General features: G+C 44.3%; 1 protein-coding gene and 1 long non-coding RNA gene across 2 annotated transcripts; one reads left to right on the forward strand and one right to left on the reverse strand.

Annotated features, from left to right (window-relative positions):
- Positions 1–528: 528 nt before the first annotated feature.
- LOC125721412 (uncharacterized) lies at positions 529–3,719 on the reverse strand. The gene is made up of 8 exons (XM_048997288.1): positions 3,390–3,719; positions 3,239–3,281; positions 2,659–2,778; positions 2,012–2,156; positions 1,311–1,470; positions 1,079–1,217; positions 890–978; positions 529–562 (listed from the first exon to the last, which is right to left on the reverse strand). Exons 1-8 carry the CDS (start codon positions 3,515–3,517, stop codon positions 529–531), a joined length of 858 nt encoding a protein of 285 aa, XP_048853245.1. The 5' UTR covers positions 3,518–3,719.
- An 8,814-nt stretch (positions 3,720–12,533) lies between these two features.
- LOC125721460 (uncharacterized) lies at positions 12,534–21,731 on the forward strand. Its single transcript, XR_007385759.1, has 7 exons — positions 12,534–13,840; positions 15,917–17,088; positions 17,765–18,320; positions 20,199–20,692; positions 20,877–21,000; positions 21,187–21,310; positions 21,373–21,731. It is a non-coding gene; the product is annotated as an uncharacterized LOC125721460 (long non-coding RNA).
- Positions 21,732–24,564: the final 2,833 nt, after the last annotated feature.

The raw sequence follows: 24,564 nt of genomic DNA on the forward strand, positions 1-24,564 counted from the left end.
TTTGTTAAAAATAATTATTTCTTGATAAAGGATTTGATTTTTCTTCAAATAAATTAATTTTAATTAAAGGTTGGATTTTTCTAATTTTTTCCATGTGAGATGAAGCAACTTCACCAGAAGGTGGATTTTTTTCTTACCCCTTGTACAAAGGGGTGCCAATAATTGCGGAGGGCACTGTATGTATAACTGAGGCTGATTTGGTACAAAACCTAGCTAAGCTCAAAATAAATAAATCGCAGGGCCCTAATGGCATCTTACCTATAGTTTTGAAATAGATGAGGGATATTATTAGCTAACCTTTAACTTTACTATTTCAGAAATTCTTATCTGCGTGTCTGGTACCTTCTCATTGGAAGTATTCTAATATAACACCCATATTCAGAAAAGGGGATAGATGTAATCCAGCAAACTATAGGCCAATTACTTTAACTTGCATAACTGGAAAAGTAAAGAAGCTATAATCTAAGTGAACATGGTAGATTACCTGGATACAAGTAACATTCTGAGGAGTAGTACAGGGCTCGAAATTCACTTTTTTACTTGGTAGCACTGGTGCTCCCAACTTCAAAAAGTTAGGAGCACCAGCAAAAATTTAGGAGCACCCACCAAAAATTAATGAGCAGCACAACTACAAATTGTATATTAACAGATTTCTTTAATTTGAAAACTACACCAATCAATACTAACAACAAACAGCTACAACAAATCACTGAAGCTTTACATATCCTGTGGCCAGGATTTGAAATTCGGTCTTCTGGCTCGCTGTCCCTCTGACATCCATCTTTTGACTGAGGCTGAGGCATCAAAGGCTTCCAAAGGAGGTCCCTCAACGCTGATTCGAATTAGATCTTCTACCGAGTTGGGGTGTAATGAAGATCTAATGTCTGACTTTATGTGCTTTTGGATAGAGAACCCCCTCTCACACTGCGCTGAGGATACAGGAAGGACTAACATGATCTTTACTAGATGAAGGATGTTCTGAAATAAAAATAATTTTTATTTCATTGTCAGGGTAGAAGTATTTAGCCTAAAATACATTGATAATCTAACTACTGTGACATTAATTTGCTTAGCCTACCTGTAAATCTGAGGAATAGGGTTCCTTGGTTAGAAGGACTTCCCATAACCTGTGGTAGCTCTTGTCTTTAAAAGACATGAACACTAGGGTTTTCAAGGTCTGGAACTCCTCCATGGCAAGGGCACAGTCACAGCCGTTCCTTAATGAAATACAATCCAAGTGTCACTGGTTGGTTTTTTAATGTTAAAGCTTTTAACACAAACAATCAGAAGTCTGTATTTTGAATATTAACCTTTCCAGTACATATTGAAAATGGTCCAACAGGAAAGTCACCTCCTCTATTCCATAATCAACCAACTCCTCTGCTGTCTCTGGCCAAACATCATGGTTGAACACGTGAAAACATTTGACTGCTTTGGTTACTGAAGTGTCCATTCCATGTTCCTCCTGACCTAAAAAAAAAAAGCAATAAAAAGACATTTCTGTAATAAAATGTGACTCTGGACCACAAAACCAGTCTTGTCGCTGGGGTACATTTGTAGCACCAGCCAAAAATACATTGTATGGGTCAAAATTATTGATTCTTGTTTTATGCCAAAAATCATTAGAATATTAAGATCATGTTCCATTAATATATATTGTAAAAGTCCTACTGTAAATATATCAAAACTTAATTTTTGATTAGTAATATGCACTGTTAAGAACTTTATTTGGACAACTTTAAAGGCAAGTCTTGATATATATATATTTTTTTTTTCCGTCCTCAGATTCCAGATATCAAATAGCTGTATATCCAAATATTGTCCTGTCCTAACAAACCACACATCAACGGAAAGCTTATTTATGGTCCAGGGTCACATATTTTTAAATAATGTTTTAATGTTTTTTTTTTTTAATTATTAGTTTTATGATGAATAATTTAATTATTTTAATGTAGGTTACCAAAAGTATGTCATTTACATATTCTGTTACACATCCTGATTAATAACATACAAAGCAGGCTGCTAAATCGAAGATGAAGCTGTTTAACTATTGCAGCAACGGTGGTCTCTATCTGCTTCTGAAGTCTGGGAGCAGTCTGACTGATTGGTCCATCCTTAGCCATATTCTCTGCCTCTCCTTTCCTCAAAGGAACTCCCTTGACAAATTAAAATGAAGAGTATACATTGAAAACTAATGAAATGATTCTAAATTCTTAATTTCATATATAATTTCACTACACTACACTAAAAACATTACAGTTCATGTAATATCCTGTCTGCATAAGACACCTACCTACATGACACAAATTAAAATGATCAGTAAGACTTTCCTGTATGACCATCAACTGAATGTTCAATTGAACGCTTGAAAAGCTTTTATAAAGGTTGTACCCGAAACATAAACTGAGGCTGCATTTCCTGCTCCTGCTCCCTAGCATCTCTCTGCCTTTTCATGGCTGCATGAAAGGAAGCCAGCTTTCCACCTGGACATGGCCTCACAGCCATTGCTTCAACGTTGAGGATCAGGTTCCTCAAGCTGCTGACTGCCTGTTAATGTGATTCCATCTAAACATAACTTTGTTGTAGTCTTAACATGGCAAAGAACTGAGATCTCAAATAATGGTATAATTGATTGTTTCATCACAAGGTAAAGCTTACCTGGGGGAGGATCACATCATTTCTTTGAAGTAACAAGCTGTATTTACTGATGGCAGAAAATAAATCTGCCAAGAAATGGCAGAAAGCCAGAAATGAGCCATCCTCCATTGTCTCCTTGATCTACAAAGAGGAAAACAATAAATTTATACCTTTACATGAGCAATATCTATACATGTAAGACATAGCACTGTGCAGATAATTATTTATACAGGTATGACAGAGCAGGTAAAGTTCCACACAGTTTCAAAGGCCATGATCATTCCCACCCATACTTTACACTGACATGCTTTGCTCTGCCAGCTATATCAGCATTTGTTGATGAAGCAGCCAGGTGGTCCATATGAGCATATACTACTGTGTACTGCCCAGAATCTTCCAGGGTCCCCTCCTTCTTCTCTTGCTTCAGCAGCACATCCAATGCCCTGGACACATGTGGCAACCATCTTGTGCCCTTGACACCACCTGGATTGTTCACCGATACACCCAGTTCGACTGCAAGGCGTTTTGATTCCCTTCTGGATTTAGAGCTGAAGTGATAGGTCTTCCAAATTAAGTGGAGCAGGTTGTACACATTGCCTACCCAAGGTGAATCCTTCTGAGCAGAGAGTAGGGCAAGCTCCAATCTAAAATAATGGGCAAATAGAGTACAAATCTGAAAATTTAGTTTGCTATCAAGACAGAAAGCCTTAGTTTTTTGTCAACCTGTGAGTTAATGACCATTATCAGCTCACCTATGAGGCATGCAGTGAAATGGGATGATATGCTTTCCTGCCTCCTCTTGGAGTTTCACTGATACACCTCCCTTCTTCCCAAGATTCACAGCTGCTCCATCAGCTCCCATAGCCACTGTCTTCTGCATCCAGTTGTGGCACGAGTCCCCAAGACCAGCAAATGCTGACTTAGAGGCTTCATAGATTCCTAAAATATTTCCCACTAGTTAAATACATGTTTAAATGGGTCGAACATCATTAACACTTTAACAAACAAATCCATTTATAATATAAAAACCAACAAACACATTCAGTAAGACACTAAATACAATTTTTACAAGTGAAATTAATAGAGTAGACTAATATACTGCCATTATATATATATAACTATGCAACTATGCAATACCAAATAGGCTATTAATTAATTAATTAGAAAAAAGAAGAAGAAGAAACAACTTACCATCAGCATTAGCATGTTCCACCTCAACATGCCCAATGAGGATGGTCGTGGGTTGTCCGTCAAGCAGGATGCGGACATACACAATCACGCACTCCTTGACAGACAGGTCGGTGTCTCCATCGATCATGAATGAGATGTACTGGGCTGATGATACTTTAACGGCAGTGTTCTCACGGATGGTATCTGCTATTACGCCGATGATATTGGCGCATGACTTGTCATTTGCATATGTCATGTTAATTGCAATACCGTTCTTTTTCATTAGCTGCAACATGGGTTTAAATTTAGTGAAGGCGAGCTCTTCTTTGGCGATAGTGTATGCGGTGTTAAATTTTACGTTCTGTTCTGCCGACTGCGCGGAACGGCTGGCAGTATCCTGACGATTAAAAGCCTTAACGATCGAACCTGATGATACTGAAGCTTTTGCCACACATTTGTCCCTGCATTTCTTGTGTTTGGCACTCTCACCGTGTTTGACCAAGCTCTCGCGCTTAAAGTGCGTAGATTCAGTGGCGAACGCTGTGTTACCTGCAAACTCCGTCCCACAGGTTTTACAGTGAATGCAGTGCATAGAGCCATTTTCATAGCGGAGCCACTCGAAGTCTTTCAACCATTCTCTCCGAAAACTGTACGCCTTCTTTTCGGCTAGTGAATCAACATTCACCACATGATCACTATCACCAGCGCCATTATTTGTAACTTTAGGTGGTTTGCAAAAGAAATCTGTCAGTGTTCTTTTCATTTTCCCGCTTCTTCACCTCTTTATATTTATATTTCCCCGCTGTAGTTCACGCCGTCACCTGACTGAGTGATTGACAGCTATTATTAACCAATCTAAAATCTCAACGGCAGAACGGTCACCATATCAGCATTCAGCACACAGAATACATATACTGTTAACATTTTTTAGAGAAATTAAAACAGGTAGCACGACAACAATTACATGCACTCGCACCAATGCTCCCAAATATATTTTGAGGTCGCATAGATGAAATTTCGGGAGCATATGCGACCAAAATGGTCACAATTTCGAGCCCTGGGTAGCCAACATGGATTTAGGAGAAGTAGATCCTGTTCAACTAATCTACTTGAGTTCTTTGAGGAAGCAAAAAGAGAAATTAGTCACAAAATGTACTTAGATTTGCAGAAGGCCTTTGATGTTGTCCCCCTCAAACAGCTCTTGCTTAAGCTCAAAACTGCAGGGATTTTAGGAACTGTAGCAGCTTTGATTGAAAACTGGTTAACAGACAGGAAGCAGCAGGTAGTTATTAGAGGCACAATGTCACAGTGGGCCTGCGTTCATAGTGGGGTACCGCAGGGTTCAATTTTAGGACCACTATTGTTCCTAATTTACATTAATGATATTGACGCCAATACATACAGTAAACTAGTTAAATTAGCAGATGGCACCAAATTGGATGATGTAGCAAATACTGATCTAACAGCGGAGAGGCTACAATGGGATCTTGATTTAATTAGCGACTGGGCTGATACCTGGCAGATTAAATTTAATGTGGATAAATGTAAGGCAATCCATGCAGGGAGCAGAAATATAAAGTACAGATATTTTATGGGTTCCACTGAAATAAAGGAAATAAACTGATTATGAGAAAGACCTCGGTGTGTATGTTGATGCTTCCATGTTCCACTCTCGCTAGTGTGGAGAAGCAATTAAAAAGGCCAATAGGATGTTGGGTTACATCTCTAGGTCTGTGGAGTTTAAGTTAAATGAGGGGATGCTAAGATTATACAATTCCTTGGTAAGCCCCCACCTAGAATATTATTTTAATATGAGAGGGGGATATAGGGCTGTCGAAGGAACAATCAGGTTCGCTTTGGTCCGTTGAGAAATATTTATTATAATATATATTATGATATCTTTCATAAGCATTGATAGTTAACCCCACTAATTAATAAAATGAAAAAGTAGCCACAAGCCATCTACACTCGGACGTGCTATAATCACCCACCTTCACACACCACCGGGGAGCCCCTTTCAGTCCTGGCAGGAGACCAACACGTGATTCCTGAGAAGTGCCGGGCAATGTGCGCTCTATCCCACGGCTGATCTCCGGTCAGTGCTGAGCTCTTCCCCTTCCTTTATACTAAATCTGGAGCGGTACGCGTGCGGGCAGGGGGCGAGCTGGCCAGGCTCACCCCTCCCCTCAGTGAATGTGCTCTTTATTCTCCAATTCCTGTCCAGTTGAGGCTGTTTGCGCTTGTGGTTATGAAGCATTTTGGGCAAGGCTTTCCCTTTTCCTCTGGGAGAGAAAAGATAAGCCTCCCTTTCCGCTGGGAAAGGCAAGATAGGTGTTCTAGCTCTTTCTGTGAGAAACAACTTATATAAGGGATCAGTGAAAAAACATGTTTGTGCAGTTCACCTGTGGCACAACAATAATGTGGGTGAATCACGGTGGACGATGTAATTGAATACCGGGGTGTTTAGTCCAAACACGATCAGAATCAATCCATACCTCAATCCCCTCATAGGTATATCTGCTAGGTGGAGTTGGAGGTGCAGTATAATCCCATTATAATGGACTCGCTTATAACGGAATATCATCTATAACAGACGAGGTCCACTGGCTGTGCACCTTTAAAAACATGCAGAAAAAGCATCGGATATAGCGGAGTCGCATATAATGGAATTTCGCTTATAACAGACAAACAGTTTGGTCCCGTTTGTCGTTTGCCATTTGTCTGCTGCAGGGTACGCGTGTGTGAGAGTGTCTGTGACAAGGTACGTGTCTGTGAGAGTGTCCGTGACAGGATACGTGTGTGTGAGAGTGTCTGTGACAGTGTACGTGTGTGTGAGAGTGTCTGCGGCAGGATACGTGTGTGTGAGAGTTTCTCTGACAGGGTACGTGTGTGTGAGAGTGTCTGTGACAGGGTACGTGTGTGTGAGAGTGTCTGTGACAGGGTACGTGTGTGTGAGAGTGTCTGTGACAGGGTACGCGTGAGTGAGAGTGTCTGTGACAGGGTACGCGTGTGTGAGAGTGTCTGTGACAGGGTACGCGTGTGTGAGAGTGTCTGCGGCAGGGTACGTGTGTGTGAAAGTGTCTGTGACAGGGTACGTGTGTGTGAGAGTGTCTGCGACAGGGTACGTGTGTGTGAGAGTGTCTGTGACAGGATACGTGTGTGTGAGAGTGTCTGTGGCAGGATACGTGTGTGTGAGAGTGTGCGGCAGGATACGTGTGTGTGAGTGTCTGTGGCAGGGTACGGGTGTGTGAGAGTGTCTGTGGCAGGGTACGTGTGTGTGAGAGTTTCTCTGACAGGGTACGTGTGTGTGAGAGTGTCTGTGGAAGGGTACGTGTGTATGAGAGTGTCTGTGACAGGGTACGTGTGTGTGAGAGTGTGCGGCAGGATACGCGTGTGTGAGAGTGTCTGTGGCAGGATACGTGTGTGTGAGAGTGTCTGCGGCAGGGTACGGGTGTGTGAGAGTGTCTGTGGCAGGATACGTGTGTGTGAGAGTGTCTGTGACAGGGTACGTGTGTGTGAGAGTGTGCGGCAGGGTACGTGTGTGTGAGAGTGTCTGTGGCAGGATACGTGTGTGTGAGAGTTTCTCTGACAGGGTACGTCTGTGTGAGAGTGTCTGTGACAGGGTACGTGTGTGTGAGAGTGTGTGGCAGGGTACGTGTGTGTGAGAGTGTCTGCGGCAGGATACGTGTGTGTGAGAGTTTCTCTGACAGGGTACGTGTGTGTGAGAGTGTCTGTGACAGGGTACGTGTGTGTGAGAGTGTCTGTGGCAGGATACGTGTGTGTGAGAGTGTCTGCGGCAGGATACGTGTGTGTGAGAGTTTCTCTGACAGGGTACGTGTGTGTGAGAGTGTGCGGCAGGGTACGTGTGTGTGAGAGTGTCTGCGGCAGGATACGTGTGTGTGAGAGTTTCTCTGACAGGGTACGTGTGTGTGAGAGTGTCTGTGGCAGGATACGTGTGTGTGAGAGTTTCTCTGACAGGGTACGTCTGTGTGAGAGTGTCTGTGACAGGGTACGTGTGTGTGAGAGTGTCTGTGACAGGGTACGTGTGTGTGAGAGTGTCTGTGACAGGGTACGTGTGTGTGAGAGTGTCTGTGACAGGGTACGCGTGAGTGAGAGTGTCTGTGACAGGGTACGCGTGTGTGAGAGTGTCTGTGACAGGGTACGCGTGTGTGAGAGTGTCTGCGGCAGGGTACGTGTGTGTGAAAGTGTCTGTGACAGGGTACGTGTGTGTGAGAGTGTCTGCGACAGGGTACGTGTGTGTGAGAGTGTCTGTGACAGGATACGTGTGTGTGAGAGTGTCTGTGGCAGGATACGTGTGTGTGAGAGTGTGCGGCAGGATACGTGTGTGTGAGTGTCTGTGGCAGGGTACGGGTGTGTGAGAGTGTCTGTGGCAGGGTACGTGTGTGTGAGAGTTTCTCTGACAGGGTACGTGTGTGTGAGAGTGTCTGTGGAAGGGTACGTGTGTATGAGAGTGTCTGTGACAGGGTACGTGTGTGTGAGAGTGTGCGGCAGGATACGCGTGTGTGAGAGTGTCTGTGGCAGGATACGTGTGTGTGAGAGTGTCTGCGGCAGGGTACGGGTGTGTGAGAGTGTCTGTGGCAGGATACGTGTGTGTGAGAGTGTCTGTGACAGGGTACGTGTGTGTGAGAGTGTGCGGCAGGGTACGTGTGTGTGAGAGTGTCTGTGGCAGGATACGTGTGTGTGAGAGTTTCTCTGACAGGGTACGTCTGTGTGAGAGTGTCTGTGACAGGGTACGTGTGTGTGAGAGTGTGTGGCAGGGTACGTGTGTGTGAGAGTGTCTGCGGCAGGATACGTGTGTGTGAGAGTTTCTCTGACAGGGTACGTGTGTGTGAGAGTGTCTGTGACAGGGTACGTGTGTGTGAGAGTGTCTGTGGCAGGATACGTGTGTGTGAGAGTGTCTGCGGCAGGATACGTGTGTGTGAGAGTTTCTCTGACAGGGTACGTGTGTGTGAGAGTGTGCGGCAGGGTACGTGTGTGTGAGAGTGTCTGCGGCAGGATACGTGTGTGTGAGAGTTTCTCTGACAGGGTACGTGTGTGTGAGAGTGTCTGTGGCAGGATACGTGTGTGTGAGAGTTTCTCTGACAGGGTACGTCTGTGTGAGAGTGTCTGTGACAGGGTACGTGTGTGTGAGAGTGTGCGGCAGGGTACGTGTGTGTGAGAGTGTCTGCGGCAGGATACGTGTGTGTGAGAGTTTCTCTGACAGGGTACGTGTGTGTGAGAGTGTCTGTGACAGGGTACGTGTGTGTGAGAGTGTGCGGCAGGGTACGTGTGTGTGAGAGTGTCTGTGGCAGGATACGTGTGTGTGAGAGTGTCTGCGGCAGGATACGTGTGTGTGAGAGTTTCTCTGATAGGGTACGTGTGTGTGAGAGTTTCTCTGACAGGGTACGGGTGTGTGAGAGTGTCTGTGGCAGGATACGTGTGTGTGAGAGTGTCTGTGACAGGGTACGTGTGTGTGAGAGTGTGCGGCAGGGTACGTGTGTGTGAGAGTGTCTGTGGCAGGATACGTGTGTGTGAGAGTTTCTCTGACAGGGTACGTCTGTGTGAGAGTGTCTGTGACAGGGTACGTGTGTGTGAGAGTGTGCGTCAGGATACGCGTGTGTGAGAGTGTCTGTGGCAGGATACGTGTGTGTGAGAGTGTCTGCGGCAGGATACGTGTGTGTGAGAGTGTCTGTGACAGGGTACGTGTGTGTGAGAGTGTGCGGCAGGATACGCGTGTGTGAGAGTGTCTGTGGCAGGATACGTGTGTGTGAGAGTGTCTGCGGCAGGGTACGGGTGTGTGAGAGTGTCTGTGGCAGGATACGTGTGTGTGAGAGTGTCTGTGACAGGGTACGTGTGTGTGAGAGTTTCTCTGACAGGGTACGTGTGTGTGAGAGTGTCTGCGGCAGGATACGCGTGTGTGAGTGTCTGTGGCAGGATACGTGTGTGAGAGAGTGTCTGTGGCAGGGTACGGGTGTGTGAGAGTGTCGGTGGCAGGATACGTGTGTGTGAGAGTGTCTGTGACAGGGTACGTGTGTGTGAGAGTGTGCGGCAGGGTACTTGTGTGTGAGAGTGTCTGTGGCAGGATACGTGTGTGAGAGTGTCTGTGGCAGGATACATGTGTGTGAGAGTTTCTCTGACAGGGTACGTGTGTGTGAGAGTGTCTGCGGCAGGATACGCGTGTGTGAGTGTCTGTGGCAGGATACGTGTGTGAGAGAGTGTCTGTGGCAGGGTACGTGTGTGTGAGAGTGTCTGTGGCAGGGTACGTGTGTGTGAGAGTGTCTGTGACAGGGTACGTGTGTGTGAGAGTGTCTGTGATACAGTACCCCACCCCCAGTGCATTAGGTGACCTGCCCCACCCAGAGGCACAGGGGAAAAGAACCACTCCCCCAAACTAGAGGCTAGTTGAAGTGGCAGGACTGGGGGGGCGAGTGAAGTCAGTATTTAATGTGAGTCGTAGAGGGGAGAGGAAAAGAAAAGGAGAAAAACACAAAGAAGGAAAAAAACAAAGACAGGATTGTATTTATATATGATGGTTGTGGATGATAGGAGCCGTAATTGTCAAAAAGAAATTAGTAAGTAAGTAACTTATTACACATATACACTGCTCAAAAAAATTAAAGGAACACTATGAAAACACATCAGATATCAAAGGGTAACAAAATCATGCTGGATATCTATACTGATGTAGACTGAGTAATGTGTTAGGAATGAAAGGATGCCACATCGTTTGATGGAAATGAAATTATCAACCTACAGAGGGCTGAATTCAAAGACATCCCGAAAATCAAAGTGAAAAATGATGCGGCAGACTAGTCCATTTTGCCGAAATTTATTACAGTAACTCAGAATCATACTCAGTAGTTTGTATGGCCCCCACGTGCTTGTATGCATGCCTGACAATGTCGGGGCATGGTCCTAATGAGACCACGGATGGTGTCCTGGGGGATCTCCTCTCAGATCTGGACCAGGGTATCACTGAGCTTCTGGACAGTCTGAAGTGCAACCTGGTGGCATCGGATGGACGAAACATAATGTCCCACAGGTGTTCTATTGGATTTAGGACAGGCGAGCGTGGGGGGCAGTCAATGGTATCAATTCCTTCATCCTCCAGGAACTGCCTACATGCTCTTGCCACATGAGGCCGGGCATTGTCGTGCACCAGGAGGAACCCAGGACCCACTGCACCAGCATAGGGTCTAACAATGGGTTCAAGGACTTCATCCTGATACCTAATGGCTGTCAAGGTGCCGTTGTCTAGCCTGTAGAGGACTGTGCGTCCCTCCATGGATATGCCTCCCCAGACCATCACTGACCCACCACCAAACCGGTCATGCTGAACAATGCTGCAGGCAGCATAACGTTCTCCATGGCTTCTCCAAACCCTTTCACGTCTGTCACATGTGCTCAGGGTGAACCTGCTCTCATCTGTGAAAAGCACAGGGTGCCAGTGGCTGACCTGCAAATTCTGGTATTCTATGGCAAATGCCAATCGAGCTCCATGGTGCTGGGCAGTGAGCACAGGGCCCACTAGAGGACGTTGGGCCCTCAAGCCACCTTTATGAAGTCTGTCTCTGACCAAACAATCAGAAACATTCACACCAGTGGCCTGCTGGAGGTCATTTTTTTCAGTTCAAAAGCCAGCATCTCTGATGGTATGGGGGTGCATAAGTGCATACGGTATGGGCAGCTTGCATGTTTTGGAGGGAACTATGAATGATGAAAGGTATATAAAGGTTTTAGAGCAACACCTGCTCCCCTCCAGAGGACGTCTGTTTGAGGGAAGGCTTTGTGTATTTCAGCAGGACAATGCAAAACTACATACTGCAGCTATTACAAGCACATGGCTTCGTCGAAGAAGAGTCCGGGTGCTGAATTGGCCTGTCTGCAGTCCAGATCTTTCACCTATAGAGAACATACAGTAATTACCTGTGACACCCATGGTGCACTGTGAGCAGGTATACAGGCCAACAGAGCATGCAGATAATTATCTGTGACACCCATTGTACACTGTGAACAGGTATACAGGTCCACAGAGCAAGCAGATAATTATCTGTGACACCCATGGTGTACTGTGAACAGGTATACAGGCCCACAGAGCATGCAGATAATTATCTGTGACACCCATGGTGCACTGTGAGCAGGTATACAGGCTCACAGAGCATGCAGATAATTATCTGTGACACCCATGGTGTACTGTGAACAGGTATACAGGCCCACAGAGCAAGCAGATAATTATCTGTGACACCCATGGTGCACTGTGAGCAGGTATACAGGCCAACAGAGCATGCAGATAATTATCTGTGACACCCATGGTGTACTGTGAACAGGTATACAGGCCCACAGAGCAAGCAGATAATTATCTGTGACACCCATGGTGCACTGTGAGCAGGTATACAGGCCAACAGAGCATGCAGATAATTATCTGTGACACCCATTGTACACCGTGAGCAGGAATACAGGCCCACAGAGCATGCAGAAAATTATCTGTGACACCCATGGTGCACTGTGAGCAGGTATACAGGCCAAAAGAGCATGAAGATAATTATCTGTGACACCCACGGTGCACTGTGAGCAGGTATACAGGCCAACAGAGCATGCAGATAATTCTGTGACACCCATTGTACATTGTGAGCAGGTATACAGGCCCAAAGAGCATGCAGTTAATTATCTGTGACACCCATGGTGCACTGTGAGCAGGTATATGTCACAGGAGATCGTGGGCAGCGATCGCGGGCAAGGAGCAGGCAGGCAAGCGGGATACGGGAAAACGGGGGTTTATTCTTAGGAATCGGGGCAAGGGACATCAGACACAGACTGACATCAGGTAACATCAATGACAGACAACGGGTTAGTACAAAACAGGAACTTAAATACATGGAACAAGGCAGCAGGAAACAAGACACGACTGGGCACGATCAGGAAATCACACGTGGGTAATTAGGGGGCGTGGCACACACGAGGAGCGGACGAGCCGGGCATGACAGTATACAGGCCAACAGAGCATGCAGATAATTATCTGTGACACCCATGGTGAACTGTGAGCAGGTATACAGGCCAACAGAGCATGCAGATAATTATCTATGACAGCCATTGTACACTGGAAGCAGCTGTACAGGCCAACAGAGCATGCAGATAATTATCTGTGACGAGCATTCTTCACTGTGAACAGGTATACAGGCCCACAGAGCAAGCAGATGATTATCTATGACACCCATGGTGCACTGTGAGCAAGTATAGAGGCCCAGTGAGCTTGCAGATAATTATCTGTGACACCCATAGTGCACTGTGAGCAGGTATGGAGGCCCACAGAGCATGCAGATAATTATCTGTGACACCCATTGTATACTGTGAGCAGGTATACAGGCCAACAGAGAATGCAGATAATTATCTGTGACACCTATTGTACACTGTGAGCAGGTATACAGGCCAACAGAGCATGCAGATAATTATCTATGACAGCCATGGTGCACTGTGAACAGGTATACAGGTCAACAGAGCATGCAGATAATTCTGTGACACCCATTGTACACTGTGAGCAGGTATACAGTCCAACAGAGCATGCAGATAATTATCTATGACAGCCATGGTGCACTGTGAGCAGGTATAGAGGCCCAGAGAGCATGCAGATAATTATCTGTGACGCCCATTATATACTGTGAGCAGGTATACAGGCCAATAGAACATGCAGATAATTATCTGTGACACCCATTGTATACTGTGAGCAGGTATATAGGCCAATAGAGCATGCAGAAAATTCTGTGACACCCATTCTACTCTTTGAGCAGGTATACAGGCCTAGAGAACATGCAGATAATTATCTGTGAAACCCATGGTGCACTGTGAGCAGGTATACAGGCCAACAGAGCATGCAGATAATTATCTGTGACACCCATTGTATACTGTGAGCAGGTATACAGGCCAACAGAGCATACAGATAATTATCTATGACACCCATGGTGCACTGTGAGCAGGTATACAGGCCAACAGAGCATGCAGATAATTATCTGTGACACCCATGGTGCACTGTGAGCAGGTATAGAGGCCCAGAGAGCATGCAGGTAATTATCTATGACACCCATGGTGCACTGTGAGCAGGTATAGAGGCCCAGAGAGCATGCAGATAATTATCTGTGACACCCATGGTGCACTGTGAGCAGGTATACAGGCCAACAGAGCATGCAGATAATTATCTATGACAGCCATGGTGCACTGTGAACAGGTATACAGGTCAACAGAGCATGCAGATAATTCTGTGACACCCATTGTACACTGTGAGCAGGTATACAGTCCAACAGAGCATGCAGATAATTATGTATGACAGCCATGGTGCACTGTGAGCTGGTATAGAGGCCCACAGAGCATGCAGAAAATTATCTGTGACACCCATTATACACTGTGAGCAGGTATACAGGCCAACAGAGCATGCAGATAATTATCTGTGACAGCCATGGTGCACTGTGAGCAGGTATAGAGGCCCAGAGAGCATGCAGATAATTATCTGTGACACCCATTGTATACTGTGAGCAGGTATATAGGCCAATAGAGCATGCAGAAAATTCTGTGACACCCATTCTACTCTTTGAGCAGGTATACAGGCCTAGAGAACATGCAGATAATTATCTGTGATACCCATGGTGCACTGTGAGCAGGTATACAGGCCAACAGAGCATGCAGATAATTATCTGTGACACCCATTGTATAATGTGAGCAGGTATACAGGCCAACAGAGCATACAGATAATTATCTATGACACCCATGGTGCACTGTCAGCAGGTATACAGGCCAACAGAGCATGCAGGTAATTATCTATGACACCCATGGTGCACTGTGAGCAGGTATAGAGGCCCAGAAAGCATGCAGATAATTATCTGTGACACCCATTATACACTGTGAGCAGGTATACAGGCCAACAGAGCATGCAGATAATTATCTGTGACACCCATGGTACACTGTGAGCAGGTATACAGGCCCAGAGAGCATGCAGATAATTCTGTGACACCCATGGTGCACTGTGAGCAGGTATACAGGCCCACAGAGCAAGCAGATAATTATCTGTGACACCCATGGTGCACTGTGAGCAGGTATACAGGCCAACAGAGCATGCAGATAATTATCTGTGACACCCATTGTACACCGTGAGCAGGAATACAGGCCCACAGAGCATGCAGAAAATTATCTGTGACACCCATGGTGCACTGTGAGCAGGTATACAGGCCAAAAGAGCATGAAGATAATTATCTGTGACACCCACGGTGCACTGTGAGCAGGTATACAGGCCAACAGAGCATGCAGATAATTCTGTGACACCCATTGTACTTTGTGAGCAGGTATACAGGCCCAAAGAGCATGCAGTTAATTATCTGTGACACCCATGGTGCACTGTGAGCAGGTATATGTCACAGGAGATCGTGGGCAGCGATCACGGGCAAGGAGCAGGCAGGCAAGCGGGATACGGGAAAACGGGGGTTTATTCTTAGGAATCGGGGCAAGGGACATCAGACACAGACTGACATCAGGTAACATCAATGACAGACAACGGGTTAGTACAAAACAGGAACTTAAATACATGGAACAAGGCAGCAGGAAAGAAGACACGACTGGGCACGATCAGGAAATCACACGTGGGTAATTAGGGGGCGTGGCACACACGAGGAGCGGACGAGCCGGGCATGACAGTATACAGGCCAACAGAGCATGCAGATAATTATCTATGACAGCCATTGTACACTGGAAGCAGCTGTACAGGCCAACAGAGCATGCAGATAATTATCTGTGACGAGCATTCTTCACTGTGAACAGGTATACAGGCCCACAGAGCAAGCAGATGATTATCTATGACACCCATGGTGCACTGTGAGCAAGTATAGAGGCCCAGTGAGCTTGCAGATAATTATCTGTGACACCCATAGTGCACTGTGAGCAGGTATGGAGGCCCACAGAGCATGCAGATAATTATCTGTGACACCCATTGTATACTGTGAGCAGGTATACAGGCCAACAGAGAATGCAGATAATTATCTGTGACACCTATTGTACACTGTGAGCAGGTATACAGGCCAACGGAGCATGCAGATAATTATCTATGACAGCCATGGTGCACTGTGAACAGGTATACAGGTCAACAGAGCATGCAGATAATTCTGTGACACCCATTGTACACTGTGAGCAGGTATACAGTCCAACAGAGCATGCAGATAATTATCTATGACAGCCATGGTGCACTGTGAGCAGGTATAGAGGCCCAGAGAGCATGCAGATAATTATCTGTGACGCCCATTATATACTGTGAGCAGGTATACAGGCCAATAGAACATGCAGATAATTATCTGTGACACCCATTGTATACTGTGAGCAGGTATATAGGCCAATAGAGCATGCAGAAAATTCTGTGACACCCATTCTACTCTTTGAGCAGGTATACAGGCCTAGAGAACATGCAGATAATTATCTGTGAAACCCATGGTGCACTGTGAGCAGGTATACAGGCCAACAGAGCATGCAGATAATTATCTGTGACACCCATTGTATACTGTGAGCAGGTATACAGGCCAACAGAGCATACAGATAATTATCTATGACACCCATGGTGCACTGTGAGCAGGTATACAGGCCAACAGAGCATGCAGATAATTATCTGTGACACCCATGGTGCACTGTGAGCAGGTATAGAGGCCCAGAGAGCATGCAGGTAATTATCTATGACACCCATGGTGCACTGTGAGCAGGTATAGAGGCCCAGAGAGCATGCAGATAATTATCTGTGACACCCATGGTGCACTGTGAGCAGGTATACAGGCCAACAGAGCATGCAGATAATTATCTATGACAGCCATGGTGCACTGTGAACAGGTATACAGGTCAACAGAGCATACAGATAATTATCTGTGACACCCATTGTACACCGTGAGCAGGTATACAGGCCCACAGAGCATGCAGATAATTATCTGTGACACCCATTGTACACTGTGAGCAGGTATACAGGCCAACAGAGCATGCAGATAATTATCTATGACAGCCATGGTGCACTGTGAACAGGTATACAGGTCAACAGAGCATGCAGATAATTCTGTGACACCCATTGTACACTGTGAGCAGGTATACAGTCCAACAGAGCATGCAGATAATTATGTATGACAGCCATGGTGCACTGTGAGCAGGTATAGAGGCCCACAGAGCATGCAGAAAATTATCTGTGACACCCATTATACACTGTGAGCAGGTATACAGGCCAACAGAGCATGCAGATAATTATCTATGACAGCCATGGTGCACTGTGAGCAGGTATAGAGGCCCAGAGAGCATGCAGATAATTATCTGTGACACCCATTGTATACTGTGAGCAGGTATATAGGCCAATAGAGCATGCAGAAAATTCTGTGACACCCATTCTACTCTTTGAGCAGGTATACAGGCCTAGAGAACATGCAGATAATTATCTGTGACACCCATGGTGCACTGTGAGCAGGTATACAGGCCAACAGAGCATGCAGATAATTCTGTGACACCCATTGTACACTGTGAGCAGGTATACAGGCCAACAGAGCATACAGATAATTATCTGTGACACCCATTGTACACTGTGAGCAGGTATACAGGCCAACAGAGCATGCAGATAATTATCTATGACAGCCATGGTGCACTGTGAACAGGTATACAGGTCAACAGAGCATGCAGATAATTCTGTGACACCCATTGTACACTGTGAGCAGGTATACAGTCCAACAGAGCATGCAGATAATTATGTATGACAGCCATGGTGCACTGTGAGGAGGTATAGAGGCCCACAGAGCATGCAGAAAATTATCTGTGACACCCATTATACACTGTGAGCAGGTATACAGGCCAACAGAGCATGCAGATAATTATCTATGACAGCCATGGTGCACTGTGAGCAGGTATAGAGGCCCAGAGAGCATGCAGATAATTATCTGTGACACCCATTGTATACTGTGAGCAGGTATATAGGCCAATAGAGCATGCAGAAAATTCTGTGACACCCATTCTACTCTTTGAGCAGGTATACAGGCCTAGAGAACATGCAGATAATTATCTGTGATACCCATGGTGCACTGTGAGCAGGTATACAGGCCAACAGAGCATGCAGATAATTATCTGTGACACCCATTGTATACTGTGAGCAGGTATACAGGCCAACAGAGCATACAGATAATTATCTATGACACCCATGGTGCACTGTGAGCAGGTATACAGGCCAACAGAGCATGCAGATAATTATCTGTGACACCCATGGTGCACTGTGAGCAGGTATAGAGGCCCAGAGAGCATGCAGGTAATTATCTATGACACCCATGGTGCACTGTGAGCAGGTATAGAGGCCCAGAAAGCATGCAGATAATTATCTGTGACACCCATTATACACTGTGAGCAGGTATACAGGCCAACAGAGCATGCAGATAATTATCTGTGACACCCATGGTACACTGTGAGCAGGTATACAGGCCCAGAGAGCATGCAGATAATTATCTGTGACACCCATGGTGCACTGTGAGCAGGTATAGAGGCCCAGAGAGCATGCAGATAATTCTGTGACACCCATGGTGCACTGTGAGCAGGTATAAAGGCCAACAGAGCATGCAGATAATTATCTATGACACCCATGGTGCACTGTGAGCAGGTATACAGGCCAAAAGAGCATGCAGATAATTCTGTGGCACCCATTGTACACTTTGAGCAGGTATACAGGCCTAGAGAACAGGCAGATAATTATCTGTGACACCCATTGTATACTGTGAGCAGGCATACAGTCCAACATAGCATGCAGATAATTCTGTGACACCCATTGTACACTGTGAGCAGGTATACAGGCCAACAGAGCATGCAGATTTTTTTTTTTCATTCACCTTTATTTAACCAGGCAAGACAGATTAAGAACATGTTTCTTATTTACAACTGTGGCCTGGAAAGGGCAAAGCCTTTAAAAAAAAAAAAATGTAAAACAAAACATTTTAAGAAAAATACATATATACAATATAAACAAGTTTACGAAAGGAAAAGAAAATAGAAAAAATAAATAATAATGATAATAGTAATAATAGATAAATAAAGAAAGAAATGAAGCAAGAAACAGTGAATATGTTGCATATTTACGGAAAAATGTCATAAAATATTATATAAACAATAAGAATGTTGGAGCAGCAATGAAAAGAGCAGCAGTGAGTTGGAGCAGCTAGTCTAAATAACAGCGACACACGTCTTTATAATAAGCTGAAATCCGAGATTGGAAAGCTGATTTATGAATGAAATTATCCAGTTTTAACATTTTCTGCAGGTCATTCCAGTCTCTAGCAGCAGCGTTCTGAAAAGACGACAGGCCAAATGCAGAAGTAGCCTTAGGAACTGTCAACAGAATCAAATTAGCAGATCGAGTATTATACACAGAAGTAGAAAAGTGTAACAAATCCTGTAAGTAAGGAGGGGAAAAACCAACGAGAGTTTTGTAAATAATCATAAGCCAACATAAGCCAATGGATTTTACGGCGGGTTTACAATGAAGACCAGTTGAGAGAAGAATACAGGGTACAATGATGGGTTTTAAAATTATCTGTGACACTCATTGTACACTGTGAGCAGGTATACAGGCCAACAGAGCATGCAGATAATTATCTATGACACCCATGGTGCACTGTGAGCAGGTATACAGGCCAACAGAGCATGCAGATAATTATCTATGACAGCCATGGTGCACTGTGAACAGGTATACAGGCCAACACAGCATGGAGATAATTATCGGTGACACTCATAGTACACTGTGAGCAGGTATACAGGTCAACAGAGCATGCAGATAATTCTGTGACACCCATTGTATACTGTGAGCAGGCATACAGTCCAACAGAGCATGCAGATAATTATCTGTGACACCAATGGTGCACTGTGAGCAGGTATACAGGCCAACAGAGCATGCAGATAATTATCTGTGACACTCATGGTGCACTGTGAGCAGGTATACAGGCCAACAGAGCATGCAGATAATTTTGTGACACCCATTGTACACTGTGAGCAGGTATACAGGCCAACAGAGCATGCAGATAATTATCTGTGACACTCATTGTACACTGTGAGCAGGTATACAGGCCAACAGAGCATGCAGATAATTATCTATGACACCCATGGTGCACTGTGAGCAGGTATACAGGCCAACAGAGCATGCAGATAATTATCTGTGACACCCATTGTATACTGTGAGCAGGTATACAGGCCAACAGAGCATGCAGATAATTATCTGTGACACTCATTGTACACTTTGAGCAGGTATACAGGCCAACAGAGCATGCAGATAATTCTGTGACACCCATTGTATACTGTGAGCAGGCATACACTCCAACAGAGCATGCAGGTAATTATCTGTGACACCCATGGTGCACTGTGAGCAGGTATACAGGCCAACAGAGCATGCAGATAATTATCTATGACAGCCATGGTGCACTGTGAGCAGGTATACAGACCCAGAGAGCATGCAGGTAATTATCTGTAACAACCATGGTGCTCTGTGAGCAGGTATACAGGCCAACAGAGCATGCAGATAATTATCTGTGACACCCATTGTATACTGTGAGCAGGTATACAGGCCAACAGAGCATGCAGATAATTATCTGTGACACTCATTGTACACTGTGAGCAGGTATACAGGCCAACAGAGCATGCAGATAATGATCTATGACACCCATGGTGCACTGTTAGCAGGTATACAGGCCAACAGAGCATGCAGATAATTATCTATGACAGCCATGGTGCACTGTGAGCAGGTATAGAGGCCCAGAGAGCATGCAGATAATTATCTGTGACACCCATTATATACTGTGAGCAGGTATATAGGCCAATAGAGCATGCAGATAATTCTGTGACACCCATTGTACTCTTTGAGCAGGTATACAGGCCTAGAGAACATGCAGATAATTATCTATGACACCCATGGTGTACTGTGAGCAGGTATAGAGGCCCAGAGAGCATGCAGATAATTATCTGTGACACCCATTATACACTGTGAGCAGGTATACAGGCCAACAGAGCATGCAGATAATTCTGTGGCACCCATTGTACAATTTGAGCAGGTATAAAGGCCTAGAGAACATGCAGATAATTATCTGTGATACCCATGGTGCACTGTGAGCAGGTATACAGGCCAACAGAGCATGGAGATAATTATTTGTGATACCCATTGTATACTGTGAGCAGGTATACAGGCCAACAGAGCATGCAGATAATTATCTGTGACACTCATTGTACACTGTGAGCCGGTATACAGTCCAACAGAGCATGCAGATAATTATCTATGACAGCCATGGTGCACTGTGAGCAGGTATACAGGCCAACAGAGCATGCAGATAATTTTCTGTGACACCCATTGTATACTGTGAGCAGGTATACAGGCCAACAGAGCATGCAGATAATTATCTGTGACACTCATTGTACACTGTGAGCAGGTATACAGGCCAACAGAGCATGCAGATAATTATCTGTGACACCCATGGTGCACTGTGAGCAGGTATACAGGCCAACAGAGCATGCAGATAATCATCTGTGACACTCATTGTACACTGTGAGCAGGTATACAGGCCAACAGAGCATGCAGATAATTATCTATGACAGCCATGGTGCACTGTGAGCAGGTATACAGGCCCCCAGAGCATGCAGATAATTCTGTGACACCCCTTGTACATTGTGAACAGGTATCAGTACTGACTACTTTTTATACTGAGTCACATGTTTTATGTGAATTACTTTGTACTGAACTGAAGGCCAGTATTTGTCACTGTGAATATGTTGTTGCAGACGTCCATCCAGAAATCAGAGCTGGGGGAAAAGATAAGGTCCTTATTCCAATTAATTTTTGGTACAAAAATAAAAGTGTCTGTCGCAGATGGAGGATTATATATTCTAGAGGTTAGTTTCTTTTTATTTTTAAGTTGGAGGATTTAGTGTATTATGTGTGAGGTCCATTTTGGTTTTGATGCTGGATTCAGTTAGTAAATATTAGAAAAATTGCATATTCTCAACTCGTATTTATGGATTAAGTCTTCGAATATCATGAAATGACTATTACTGAAAAGGAGGTGGAGATGTGTAATCCCTTTCTGTCCCCGTGAGTGATAGTGAATAGTGATATTGTGAAGTAGGAAGTCCAGATTATTCCAGATTGGCGTGTATTTACAGGGTCTGAGAGTACAGTTAGTGATTTTAATGGCTTTCCACTGGGCTGTCAGTGCTGTGGAAATGGCAGCACTGTGTTGTTAAAGCAGTTTTGTTTCTTTAATGACATTTTGAGTAAGTCTGCATGTCTGAGATTTTTACAGTACAGCTGCTCCTGCTGTAACCATGAGCTGCTGTTACTGCTGTAGTGTGACAATTTAGTTAAGTCTTGCAGTTTATTTGTTAAATAATAATGAAGAAAAATGATCTTGTAATCCACCCTGAGATTTACTTTTCTGCAATGTGGAATGTTTGATTTTGAGTTTTTGTTTTTCCAGTAAAAATGTGACATGAATGAGTTAAGAGTTTGCAAGAATTTTTCTGAAATTATTCTAGAGGAGAATTTTTATTTTGATTGTTGAAATAGGTCCTATTCATGAGACTGGGAGACTCATCTATTGTTTTGAGTAAGGGGGTGTAGTTGAGGGTAACCAAGTCTGACAGCCTGTGGGAAATGTAGATATCCAAGTACCGGATATTTCCGGTGTGAAATGGACCATCCTGATCAGGTGAATCCCAGGCATCTTCACAGTGAGAATATTATGGGTGTTTTCCACTTAATGTGTAGTTTGATGGATATGAAAAGGTATTAATAAATTAAAATTTCATATATTGAGGGTTTTGTAAAAACAGCAAGAAAATCATCTGCATAGAGACTAACTTTGTGTTGAGTTATTAGTATGATTAGTCTGGCATGCAAGGTGTCTTCCCTGTCGAAATGTGAATGCAGGTGATGTGATCCCATCTGTGACACTGTAGCTTTGGGTGAGATGTACAGTATTTTAACCCAGTGGGTGAACGACTCTCTGAAGCCAAATCTATGCAGTGTATTAAAGAGGAATGTCCACCTGACTGTCAGATGCCGTTTCTGCATCTAATGATGTAATCATGGTTTTAGTATGGGTATGCTGAGCAGTATTGACTAAATTAAATAATCTATGGATGTTGTCTGAGGTGTGTCTTGTCTTGATGAAATCTGTCTGATCAGGATGGATTATAGTGGGAATGACTGTCTGTAACTGAGTGGCGAGAGCTTTTGTAATGATTTTCAAGTCTGTATTTATTTGTGAGAGTGGCGGGGAACTGGAGGGTTGTGTTTGGTCTTTATCAGGTCTCAATAACACTGTAATGGCCGGTAACTGGAGGGTTGTGTTGGGTCTTTATCAGGTTTCAATAACACTGTAATGGTCGCTGCGCTCATATTTGATGGGATTTGTGATGCATGTTTAATTTCTCTTACCAGTCTATTGAAGAGTGGAGATAATATGTGCCAAAAATGTGTATGGATTTCTGCAGGGTAACCATCCGGTCTGGCGATTGGTTGTTAGGCATTTGGTTGAGGACCTTATGGAGTTCTTCTGATGTTAATGGTGCATCAAGCAGAGGTGGAGATTTCAGGTGTAGGGAGTACAAATCCAGACCAAGATTTTGTTTCAACAAACCAGTTGAGTCTCTGTGACTGTGACTCTTTATATTCATCTGGTTGGTTGAAACAAAATCTTGGTCTGGATTTGTACTCTCTGGACCTGAAATCTCCACCTCTGGCATCAAGGGCATTTGCTGTTTCATTGGTTAATATGGGTAAGTCTAGATTATTTTTAAATGATTCTATATCAACTGGATCTGGTTCTTGTTCTGAGAAGTATAGGTTCTTATAAAATGTTCAAAAGATGTTAATTTTGCGCGACTATTGAAATATTTATTAGAACAGTCACTTTTGCTTAAAAGTAATGCTTGTAATGGTCAGGTGATCTTATTTATTGGGGAATTTTTGTCTGTCTCTCTGCAGGCTGTCAGGCTGTAGAGTCACAGAAGAAGGCTGTTCTTCCCTGGCTTCAGCTCTGAGGTCAAACCCCTCACACCTCAGAGAGCTGTATCTGAGCTACAATCACCCAGGAGATTCAGGAGTGAAGCTGCTCTCTGTCGTACTGGAGGACCTCAGCTGTAAACTGGAGAAGCTGAAGTGAGTACAGAGTGTGTGTCTGACACGCTACAGATACTTATGCATGTATGTGAAGAAGAGGCACCAATAAATAAATGGATACAGCAGTACTATGTCATTCTGCTTCTCCTATAGTGTGGATCATGGTGGAGAGTGCAGGACCAGACCTGGCTTACACAAATGTAAGTGTATTTGCATGTTTTTATTAATAATACCATGAATACTATGTTATGATTGTATTCACACAATTGTTGTGATGTGTGTGGCTTTTTGCACTGTGTGTAGATGGATTTCCATATTTGTGTTTGGGTGAGTTTCATGTCATTTTAGACAACATCCAAACGAGAAACAAAAAATCTAAATCATCAACAAAAACACTATCAATTCATTTAATCGTTTTTAAAAATATTTTTTACAAATGCTTTATAGCTGCTTGTATTATCTTCGTGGTTGTGTGGGAGTGTAGGATGGTTAAATATATTCTGAATTAGTTATACATCTTTAATTTCACAAAAAAAGAATCCTTTGCATTTCTTCTTTTTGCGGATGCCGTGAGTGTATGTGTTTTCTGTGTGAAATTCGTTAGTATTGTCCTAAGGAGGCACCTG

This window comes from Brienomyrus brachyistius, unplaced genomic scaffold (assembly GCF_023856365.1).
Source record: "Brienomyrus brachyistius isolate T26 unplaced genomic scaffold, BBRACH_0.4 scaffold33, whole genome shotgun sequence".
Classification (NCBI taxonomy): domain Eukaryota; kingdom Metazoa; phylum Chordata; class Actinopteri; order Osteoglossiformes; family Mormyridae; genus Brienomyrus; species Brienomyrus brachyistius.